This window comes from Homarus americanus, unplaced genomic scaffold, assembly GCF_018991925.1.
Source record: "Homarus americanus isolate GMGI-L3 unplaced genomic scaffold, GMGI_Hamer_2.0 scaffold30858, whole genome shotgun sequence".
NCBI classification, from domain to species: Eukaryota; Metazoa; Arthropoda; class Malacostraca; order Decapoda; family Nephropidae; genus Homarus; species Homarus americanus.
The window spans coordinates 1,180,673-1,193,498 of NW_024737697.1; the positions used below are offsets into that span (position 1 = coordinate 1,180,673).

Consider the following 12,826-nt stretch of genomic DNA (forward strand, 5'->3'; position numbering starts at 1 on the left):
CCACACCCATGTTACCAAGACAAATACAGTACTCACAACATTAATGGAAAGGAAGACTGCTCATAACGTTTTTTTTATTTGCAAATCACAATTTATAAAAAACAGTATACAAACCTAAACTAGCAGCAATAGGGCACTGCATCCGATTGGCATAGTTATAATTTTAATATACTGTACTGCATTGTGACATTTTTATAAACTGTGATTGGCAAATAAATTATAAAAAAAGTTGTGAGCATTTGTCTCCCTTTTCATTAATTGTGTGAGTACTGTAGTATTTGTCTTGTGAATACTGTAGTATTTGTCTTGTGAGTACTGTATATGCCTTGAGAACATTTGTCTTGTGAGTACTGTATATGCCTTGAGAACATTTGTCTTGTGAACAAATGTCAGCACACCTGTTTATGTATGTATGAGCGTCCGACTTTCAACACTCCTCGATCATATAAGAAAGAGACATAACTAAATGGAGGAGACTGTCTCAACATTCTGTATCACTTGGCTTTACACAGCAAATACCTACAGATGGACTGTCCAGGAAGAAAAGAAAAGTACATTCAAAGTTTTAGGCATCGGCTGAAGAAGGAAGAAAATAAAAATCTCAACTGGAAGAACTCAGTGTCTTGTAGCTTAGAGGGAAATGTTTTAAGCATTAGTGATTGTATGGTACAAGAGATTATATTTAATGTGAGTTGCATGTATTTACGACATTAGTGTCTTGTTAGTGGTTTTTTTTCTAAATATCTATGTTGTTCCCATTTGAGAGTGAGTACTGTACCTGATTGGGCACTGGGAAGATATTTATTTTGTACACATACTGTAATGTCTTTTAACAGCTGCTGCAATACCCAGTGTTCTCCTTTATTCATATGCTAAAAACCTTGCTGCTCCTGCATATATAGTTTTGTATACTGTACTGTACAAATACCCTGCACTGTATTTGGCTCTCCTCACAGTACCTCACAATACAGTACAGTGTTATATAAGTGTGTTCTAGATAATGAAGTTAGAGTGATGTACAGTTTTGTTGGTTCCTTTTGAGATATTCTAGTGTTGAGTCAATCTATGCTGTTGTGTTGTTCATGTGTGTGTTCCACTTTAAATCTGGTGAGAGGTGTGTGCCTGGTTTTTGTGTCTGAGGTTTCATAACATTTCCTGTCACTTTCTACACCTCTCTTGCAGCACTCTCCTTTATTCTTTTCTTTAAACAGTATTTCTGTTTACCTTCATTCATCCCACATTAAGAGTCAAGACCAGTAAAAATTATCAACATTCGTAAAACAGTATCTGAATCTTTCACCATTAATGCTGGGAGTGACATAATTAGGTAAAGATACAGGTGAGGACTGCCAATTTATTTTTTGTTATCTTTTTACAGGATTTTTTTCTTATCTGATTATTGCAATGCATATAATGCAGATCTGGTAAAAGAGGCAAAAACAAAGTAAACAAGTGAAAGCTTAAAAATATAAAATGCCAGTTTTGTCAGAAATACAGTACAGGTACTCCCTTTAAAAGATCGCATAGCTAAACCATCAATGATGTCATATGATTAACTAAACTGAACAGAACCTTACCTAAACAAAACGTAATGTAAGATTATAATGGTTGGGTTTGTGTCATATACTTTCAATAGTCCTGCAACCTACCTCTCCAAAGGAGTGTTCTTGACATGATGCTTTGTATTCATATTTTAGACCTTACAATACAGTACATAATTTTTTGCTAAGTTTTCTTGCATCTCTACCAGATTTGCACTCTATGCAATGAAATAAAAACATTGGTGAAGATCCCATAAAACTAATAATAAGACATAAATGAGCAACCCTCTCTTTAACATTTATACCAATAACGTGTTTTCATGCACAAGTGTCTACACAATCTAATGTTCAAAATATAGGTGAACACTGTTTTCATCAACAATTGTGGAACAACTGAAAAACAATGACTCAAAATTATAGTACAGTATTGGTGAATTCTTATGAAACTTTGCCTTTGCCAGAATCTCCTTGCCACTGATCAGTGAAAAATAAATTGTTATATGACCCGGTACATAAAAGCATTAATCCCCTAACACACCCGATGACAGGGCTCTGAAGCAGGGACTAAATGTGGGATTATAAACAAAAATCCAAATAAACTAACTGTACTGTACTGTCCAGTACTGTCATCAACTCTATATGTAAGAAAAATATACATTTTATGAGGGTGCTGACTCTTGCTTAATAGGGAAAGAGATGCAGGGCATTTTGAGTTGGAAACTTTTTACAATTAGAGGAGTACACACTTTTATTTATTTTTTCTTAAAGGTAGTTAGCCCTTTGATGTAAGATGTGCTACATATGGCACAGATGCGTCAGTAAGCTGACTGTGGATGTGCAATACAGTAATCAGACATCTTATGTCTGATTACTTCATAAAGAGTTGTCATGTACCTTATAATTCTTACACTAATCCTAATTCATTAATACAGTACCATCAAGAATGTTTGAGTTTAATAATCTGTCAAACATCAGCAGATGTTACAGACTAAAAAAATATCCCAAATGTAACAGAGAGGTTTCTCAACAAAAGAACCCATTTATTTCAAACTTGGAATAAGTGCCGACTGTGTGTTGCAAACTATTATACAGACTGTTTTAATGTATAGAATGCATATCAATTTAAACAGTGAAAAACAAATCTGAATTAAATTAAGAAAATGCAAATACAACTGTACAGTACAGGCAGTACCCGGGTTACAGACGAGTTCCATTCCTGGGGACATTCTTAAGTCAAAACTGTAAGCAAGTCAAAACACACAACCTATGTTCATACCGTATTTACAGAACAATTTTAAAATCCCACTACAGTATATCATAGCCTAAGTCATTATACATAGCTAAAATAACTTAATATAAGAGAAAAGAAATAGAATGACAATATACAGTAAATGAACGTCAAAGATAAGTTATCAGGTAAATAAAATACTGTAAATTTAAAGTTTAAATTTATGGGACCTCGTTCGTATCAGCGGATGTTTGTAAGTCGGACGTACGTAACCCGGGAACCTCCTGTACCAGGTTGGCCTTGTGCCATTGGAACTGTATTACACTGACAAAAGCAGTCATTGTACTCAGACTTTGGTCCATTTCTGGTAAAATTGTAAGAGTTCCACGATGGCTTTTCTTTAATTTGCCAGAAGTAGCAAAGTCGTTTTAAGAAAATTTAAAGCACAGTACAGAAGTTTTTTCCTTCCTTTGCCATACTATTGTAAAAATCCCTTAACGAAATAGGCTATTAATAAGGTGACATTCCTAAGATGCACCTTTATCATGTTTTTATATAAACAGTACCTGTACTACTACAGTGCAGTATAATGCAAATTATTCTCAATATTCCTTTAAAACCCCACATATTTCCTGTTGTACAGCCCAACCCACAAACAAACTTTATTTACTGGTACAGTAATAGCCTGTATTTTAAGTTTTAGAATATATATATATATATATATATATATATATATATATATATATATATATATATATATATATATATATATATATATATATATATATATATATATATATATATATATATATTCTAAAACTTAAAAACAGGCATAGAAGCCTGAGGAGTCAATGGTTTATGTCATCAAGTTATTGGAAGCTCCAACAACTTGTCCCTGAATACGAATTCGCAACTTTCGATTTACACCAGGTACCTACTTTACTGCTAGGTGAACAGGGACTAATGGGGGCTAGGAAGTATGTCCAAACCACTTCCACTGGCCCGGGAATCGAACCCGTGACATCTCGCTTGCGAAGGCAAGAGAGGTACCACTCTACCACCAGCACCCCCTATTTAACATAATTTAAGTACAATACAGGGATACTAGTTTTTAGCGTGCCAAACAGCCTGTCAACACACCATACAGGCGTCAGTCTCTGTGTCTTTTCAGTGGAGGTAACATCTTGCTTCAGACTCTCTTCAACATAAACGCTTTTTTTTCTGTGTTTCCAGTCAAATTATTGGTCATTTTGAAATTTACTTTATATATTGACAATATATAATGCAGTGCAGTGTTGATTTAAAGAAAATAATCTTGAATTACACCAAGTGAACTAAAATTTTATGGGTGAAATAGCACCATGGGGTGACTTCTCTTCCACCCCAATGCCTTCTCTTCTCCCTTCTCCTCCACCCCCATTCTAATTCCCATCATCATCATCATCATCATCATCCAGGAGCCTTCTACATACACACCTCAAAATAAGTGTACTTTACTACCTTTTTGTTGACTTTAGGCAATTTTCAGTGAGCTGGAACCAATTACCCAAAGACCCATTGAAACAATGGTTTCGGTTAACAAGCAACCTTCTGGAAGGAATTGTACTCGTTAACCGAGGGACCACTGTGTATGTGTGTGTGTGTTTATCTTTCTAGTTTTCATGAGACTGTATACAGGAGGATAAATGCAAGAAACTCTATATGAAAACTCCAATTAATAAGTATGGGTGCCTTGCTTACAATTTGGCAGTCAATGTTCAACATAATAAAATAACTTAACAATCCTAATGTCTTCAACAATCTGTGAAAACTAGATTTTCATTCACAGTCAACTGTGAATCTATTGCTAGAGCATGAAAAATAAATAAACAAAACTACAAAACAGTAAAATAGTCAAACATGTGGCCAAAATCAACCTGAAAGCCGAGTCTACTAATCTGCTGTACTGTATTTATTTTACCCTAGATATAAACTTCTTTCTTACCTCCTTTAAACTCTCATTAAAAACCTTAAAGTAAAAATACAGCATTATAACCAATTCAGAAGCAGGAGTTTAAATTCACATTATTGCAGAAAACAAAAATATCAACAAACAGCTTGTCTGCCCATTTCGTTTTCATAATTGTGACACTTTTTACAGAATAAATATAAATCATGATTTCTTTTGTGTAAAAGAATAATATAATGTGGACATGAATCAGTACAGTACTGTACCTGGTACCAGTACTCCTGTGAACACATGCTGGTGACAAACAAACATGCTGTTTTACCATGAAAATCTTTTAAAATATAAAACAAATCAACCAAATTAAACCTATTCATATTAGGGAAAATATATTGAGAGATCTTGAGATAGGGTTTGGAAGGTTAGGTACGATTGGGTTGGTTGGTTTTATAAGAACTTCACAAAAATAACAAAATTCTCTCTTTAATCGCAAATTCACAACATAATATCCCTTGGCTTATAAACTTATCTAAATTATAGCAATTATTTTTTTCTAACACCAACACTCAATTAAATAACAAGAGAACTATAGGTGAGGATAAGAACACTATCAACTGAATGACCTTAAATTAACAGAGTAGTGAAAGAACTGAGGTGTTTAGCCATGTGGAGTGTTTTAACAAGACCTGGCACTAGTAGAACAGCCCCAAGACACCATCCCTGGGACACACCTGGGGGCTAGTGTCAGTCCCCAGCACACACACACAGGGGGCAGGAGGTGAATGGCCTGCCGTCATTCTTCCCGGCCTTGACCAAACCTCCATTACCCACGTATGTTTCACTCTAATATTGCACCCTTCACCGCCCTTATCACTCATCTGATGCACGGGTTTGATAGGCACAAGAACTAGCAGCATATGAACCTCGACAATCACAACTTGAAACACAAACCATCAAAAGCTGATCACTTCCATTGCCAGAATCACATGTAAACCAACCTGAGGTTCCTTGTCCTTTCATTCGCTGCATATCAGAGTGTCCAGCGTACATAAAACTGTCACTTTTAAATGATCACACACAATAAAATCTGTCTTTCTGTCCACAAATTCCTCACTATCACTAATTCATGCGGCCATGTTAGTTGGAGGGCTCGATATCAGCCAATAACTGCCATGAAAACATAAGCAACAAATAACCGATAGGTGGCGCAGAGAGATTCACACTATAAACAAAAGGAACTCAAATTAATCTGATTCTTTTAACATAGATTCCAATACTTTAATTTCACCATATGATCAGTGCTGAGGATACTCTATGATGATAGCAAGACCTGAGTGGGAGTATAGAAGAGGTCATTCATGAGACTCCCCTACTAGGAAAAGGATGTTTCCACTCCCTTCTCTTTATGCATTTCTCTTTTAAATTCCCCATATAAAATCTAAATAAAGCGGGCATTTGTTATAGCCTTGTGTTTTTTTTATGGGGATAAGACTACCAAAAGATAATGACACGGGATTGAATTGGAAAGAGCGTTGTCTCTTTGGGAGTAAATGAAAGTTTGTCTAAAGTAATTGGATAATTTTAGCTCATGTTTCGTAGTGTTCGTCCCTTTACACTCCTTCTCCCCAGGCCGACATTGATATTAGCAGCAAAGTGCAATACTTACGTTTGTTTTATCTTCAATAAATAAACATCTCTAACACGGTTTCTTTGTCGCCAAAAATATATAATTGTAACTAAACTTATAATATACGAAAAATACTAAAAATAAACTTTTTGGGAAAAGATACAGGACTTCATATTGTTTAATCTTCATTGGCTAATTTACTATTAATGTAAATACCAAAATCCCTTTAAATTTTAATATACATTGCAACACATGATATTCATTGAATCACTTCACTTCCTACTAATTACCCTAACCATACGAATATATTAAAGTGTATAATGAAAGCCTTAGCAATGTGATATACACTTAACAGGCATATACTGTTTGGTACACCACAGATTTAAATAAAAGGTTATCAGTGTACCAGGATTAATGATCTATGTCATGTGCAGGTAATTTACTTTTACATTAAGTCACCAACTCGCCTCTCGTCAGTCCACATGCCAAAGGAACCACCAAGCTGGTTGGCTGTAGAAGTGAGGTGACAGGAGTTATGACCTCACATAATAAGTGTTACCGTCACTGACACCGTTATTTACTGAGGGTGTGTGTTAGTTAAATAGGTGTACACAGGTGCAGCCTCTTACCTCCCTACACACCCTGCAGTTGTGAGGTGAGGTGACCTGTTTCTCATGACAAGGATTACCGCCAGTTACCATTTAGACGGACACGTGTGCTCTTGAGTTGATACAATAAATATGAATGTTTTAAGATGTTGATGTAACTTTTCCCATTAAAAAATCCCGGTAAATTTCAAAAGTCTCTTGCCCTGGACAAGTAAAACCAGAGAGAGATCTGAACAACAAGTGGTATGAGAAGATGAATGGCAACTGTGGTTTAACGTGTGCATTTGTAAAGTCATGCACTATAGTAAAAGGAAAACCACAACAACTACACCATGAAACCAAATATCCCAATAGATAAGCTCTAAAAGACTTCTCACAATAAAGACTTACTTTGTTTAGCAAGGCCCTAAAATTCTCTAAGATTGTCGCAGCCGTAGCAAATAAGGCGATCAGAGTTGTGAGGGCTATCCGTAAATCGTTCAGATATATGGATAGTCCAAAATTTCTTCAGCTGTTTAAGTCACTGGTGAGTGGCTTCCTTGAGTATGCCAACACGGCGTGGAACCCTGCACGGATGAGCAACGTCACATTCAAAAAATCTCCAGGGACGTACAACCAATTAAACTAGTGCCAGAACTCAAAAGATAAAACCAGCTCAGAGAGAGTGGAGTCTTTGGACTACCTGCGGTTGTGAGGGAGATAATTATCAGATCATCAGATGTACTGTACTGCATAAGAAACTGCATGGTTAGACCACACAGATTCCTGAAACTGGCACGAGATCAAATCACTAGTGGGCACAGCCTTAAACTATAGAAAGAGCAATGCCCAACTGACCTAGTCAGAGTGGTAGATTCATAGAACCAACGCCCAGAGAGTGTCGTTATTGTGCAGGCACTGGAACAATCAACCATGCCTTAATGACTACCGAGACTACAGTATAACTGCATAACATTAATTGTATATTTTCAGTAATATAGGTGGGTCCTTTGTGGCATAAAAAGGACTACCTATCCTAGTCCAGGGCCCGATAAGGAAACATTGAGTAGATGTGTTCTTAAGACGTGCGTATCGTTACGTTACATTGGGTTAGCGTGACGCACCCAAGCCACCCATACATACTTTCAGTTTATTGTCGACCATGGCTAGCACTTTATCCTTCTTGGTAAGGCGCTTACTGCTCTTTGGGGTTGTAGTGGATTCCTCCCCTACAAGCATCGAACCTTCTCGAATTCCCCAGCCTACGCCTCCAGCGCCGCCCACGGAGCGGGGTTCAACTATCTACCCACGCCTACCCCCGCCTTATAAGGCCTGACACCGCTGTGACCGCTCTCTTTCTACCCAGTGCCACCAGCAAGCAACACCTCCTCCTCCGCACCGCTCCCGCCGGTGACCTCGGCGTCCCTCAAGCCGCGTGCTCCTCTGGGCACCCTCACCAATCAGTTCTCTCCTACTCAACGCTTGTTACCATGCTGCCTAACCAAGCACCACGTCCTACCGACCCCAACACACCCGTCCTGCCTCAGACGCCGCCCCGGCCCAGCAGTACCCCCTGCCGCTCCACCTGATGCGTTCCCTGCTCCTGACGCGGACCCACACACCCCTCTTTTCTCCCTCAGGTATCCCCTGCTACTGTCATGCACCCTGCTGCTGTCGTGGACCCTGCTGCTGTCATGCACCCTGCTGCTGTCATGGACACTCTTCCTAATGCAGCCCCTGCTCCTGACCCAGGACCACACACCCCAGCAGGCGCATCTGAGGACTCTGTACCTGTCGCGAGGGAAGCACAACATTCATCACCTCCACAACCCCCCTTCTCCCTCTTTTCTCCCACAGCTGTCGTGTAGCTAGACAGAGTTGCCCCCCCTAGCGACCGGCTCATCCACGCCCTCGCCGTTCTGCCTCACATGTGGCACACAACCGTGCCAACCTCCAGCCTCACCCGGAGGGGAAGGGGAGTATTGTAGTGGATTCCTCCCCTACAAGCATCGAACCTTCTCGAATTCTCCAGCGCAGCCTACGGAGCGGGGGTCAACTATCTACCCATGCCTACTCCCGCCTTATAAGACCTGACACCGCTGTGACCAGTCTCTCTTTCTACCCAGTGCCACCAGCAAGCAACACCTCCTCCTCCGCGCCAGCCTGGCGGCTCCCGCTCCCGCCGGCGACCTTGGCGTCCCTCAAGCCGCGTGTCCCTCCTCTGGGCACCCTCACCACCCAGCTCTCTCTACTCAATGCTTATTACCATGCTACCTACCCAGCAACAAGCTGCATTGTACATTCAATACAATATGTATACAGTGAGCACATTGTGAGTTTCCTTTCTCCATCCCATCCTGAGTGTGAACCAATATCTCATAACCCCACAGGGTCTTACCCAAACTTACCGTACTTGCTTGGGCTTTGTTCTCACAATGTGTGATATTTTAACGTATTTATGTGTCATGAGAGAACAAGCACATCTGCACTGAGTGCAATCAAGGAAAGGATTCTAATACTGTACTAATTTACTACAAAAGGATAGCCCACTGCTTTGGATGAACGCGTTCACCACCTACAGTGGCGCCGCCAAGCGGCTGGGGAGTAAACAACAATTACCAGGCAAGGAATAAAGGAAGCATTAAGAAAATTTCGGGGAAATCGTTATTTTTTTGTTTTGTGCATTACTTTGTAGCAGCTGTAATGGGGTTCCGGTACTGGGCAGCTATTACTTGCTCTAGCAATTCCTTAAGGAACGGAAACATTTTTCTTTCGATTTCCTAAAGATAAAAAGGGGAGACGTACACCTACTTTTGTTAATGTTTTACTTTTATCCTCTTCGCCACTGATCGGCTCCTTAGCCGCTCGGGCCCATCTGTCACGTCTCTGTTACGCACTGTTGACTATTCATTATTTTATATGAGCTCTTTCTTTATTTAATGCATATAGTACTGATAACGTTCCACTCTTCAGAATTGCTATTTAACGTCACAGCAACATTAGAGTATATAAGATATGCAGGATACTGTTGTATTCTCGAAAATATAGGCTGGAACTTTGAAGTTTTGGGTCATTATTCGCTTTAGGACCAGCCACGACTTTTTGGACGCAATTATAAGTTTTTCCAGTATATTTCGATGTATTTTGAATGGATTTCATACTAATTTCTTGGGCAAATTCATGAATTCCTTACTAAAACAAACAGTAGGGAGAAACACTCAAAACAGAACCAATGATCCAAACTAAACGAAATCTAACTTGACCTATCTAGCCTAACTTAACCTTACCTTTGTCTAGGTAAATTTGTGTCGTTTCACGAAAAACCATCTCAAAAATTTATGTTTTCCTGTCACAGGTATCCCTAGCTACATGAATGTTTGCTCTGCAAATATTCGCTTATAAAAATATTCTCTTCTTACACCTCTTTTTCCCTATACAAAAGATATGGTCCCTTAAGCAAGGTAATGTTGTAGTGGATCCTATCCTCTACAACTGACGACTGAGCTGTCGCGCGCCTACCAGCCAATCAGCATACAGCCAGCGATGCTGGTAGACCTACTCCCCGGTGCGGACGTACACGTAGCAACCTCAGGATCAGAGTGCCGGGTACTTCTGGCATTCTCCTCTGTGATTGGCTCTCGCGCTACATGCACCTCAAATCCTGATGCTTCAGAATTGTATAAATACGGGCGTGGCTAGCCAGGCATAAAATTGCAACACTTGCTAAACATACAAACACCTGACATAAAAATAACACCTTAGACGAAAATTAGCTGAAACACAAACATGAGAAAACAGAAGCACTTGGGTTGAGCCCCAAGACCTAGCATTCTACTACTATTTTCCAATTTCCTCGCTTTTCTTCTTGCACTATCCACCAACCCCAAGTCCCTCCAAATTCCACCATCATTCTTCAAGTCCAGTTCCCGCACCACCAATATACGCACCAGCATCAAGATCTCTTCATAATTTACTTCACCCAACAACTCGACTCGGGAGACCATTCTACTCTGACCTACTGGACCAGCAAGACCTCTCTCTACAGCGCCTCACCAACAGCTCCCTCAGAAAGCTCCTCGCCCAACAGGACCTCTGAGCAAGCTACTCCTCACCTAGTAACTCCTTACTTTTATCTTTTACTTTTATCCTCTTCGCCACTGATCGGCTTGTTAGCCGCTTGGGCGATCGGTCACGTCTCTGATTACTTTTCCTTTTCATTTATCTTCTTCACCAAAAGATCGGCTCGCTAGCCGCCCGAGTGATCGGTCACGTCTCTGTCACGCACTGTTGGCAAATACTGGGCATGCACCGGCTCCTGAATGTACCTGAACCCGCTCCAGTGTTGGTCAAGCACTGCACTGTACAACAATATATATATACAGAAAACGCATTGTGAGTTTCTATTCTACCTCATTCCTGAGTGTGAGATATCTACATGTACGTATGTTTGTGTGCCCATACAAAGAGACAAAAGACAACTAAAGAGAATTGACAACTGGCCACATACCGTACGCTACAATGTATCAAATTTATATTTCATTATTTTCTTAATGGCCGAGGTGCTAAATTACAGTAATTGGGTACTAAATTATATATATATATATATATATATATATATATATATATATATATATATATATATATATATATATATATATATATATATATATATATATATATATATATATATATATATATATATATATATATATATCTTGATAAAATCACACGGAAAATGGAAACAACGGAGTGATTTTATCAAGATTTATCTTATCCACGTTATTGTGATTTACATTATATATATATATATATATATATATATATATATATATATATATATATATATATATATATATATATATATATATATATATATATATATATATATATATATATACATACATACATACATACATACATACATACATACATACATACATACATACATACATACATACATACATACATACATACATACATACATACATACATACATACATACATACATACATGTACATACATACATATATATATATATATATATATATATATATATATATATATATATATATATATATATATATATATATATATATATATATATATATATATATATACACAGTTGGTCCTCATATTACGCGGTCCCGCATTCCGCGTTTCACCGTTAACGCGGTGCCTTGCCAGAACCTAACATTTTCACATTCCGCGGTCGTGAACCCCATTACGCGGAGAGCGGCTGGCAAGCCGCGCCATTTTTGGATCCAAACCTCCCGCCATCCGCCATGTTGTGTAAGAGGCGCGAAAATGGTGCGCACAAGGTCGCCCAGTCATCAAAACATGACCAGTTCTTCACCCGCCACCCACTACAGCCGGCCCAAGTCAGTGATAGTGATAATTATAGTGAGGATATGGACTTATATGAACTTTGGGGGGTTTGACAAAGAGGCCCTGCAAGCCTCTGTGGTGGATAGTGATACAATTGATACAAGTGATACAGGTGAGGGCCAATAATCTGCCCTCTGCCTCGGAACCAACCGCCCATCCCCGTGTGCCCAGCCATCTTTTCTACTAATGTAAGTGTTAAAAAACCTAATATTATTGATATTTCTCTTAATTATTAATTGTGTGTGCATGCCATCATAAAGTTAAGATAATATTTTTACTACAACATAGTTGTGTGTCGTCAAAAAGTGGAGTTTGGGGATCGGCCCGGACTCCATTTCAATTAATCCCATATGTTATGTTATTCACTTTACGCGTTTCTCACTTTCCGCGGTACCCTCCGGGTTACATTAACCGCGTAATATGAGGACCAACTGTACAGTATATTTAATATTAACTTTAAAAACTCCGGTTTATGGTAACCAGAGTATATAAAAAAAGGAACCTTCAATGTAA

At 38.8% G+C, this 12,826-nt stretch overlaps 1 protein-coding gene across 2 annotated transcripts in view; it reads right to left on the bottom strand.

The window, feature by feature from the left end:
• LOC121873530 (YTH domain-containing family protein 3-like) overlaps window positions 1-5,880 on the bottom strand; it is a 34,758-nt gene extending 28,878 nt beyond the window's left edge. The window contains exon 1 of one of the 2 annotated variants that reach the window (XM_042377133.1): window positions 5,713-5,880. In XM_042377133.1, the coding sequence (XP_042233067.1) occupies window positions 5,713-5,764 (52 nt within the window). In that variant the 5' untranslated portion in view covers window positions 5,765-5,880. Of the gene's footprint in view, window positions 1-5,665 lie in introns of both variants that reach the window. The other variant, XM_042377134.1, reaches the window with a different exon arrangement.
• Between the last annotated feature and the right edge of the window lie 6,946 nt (window positions 5,881-12,826).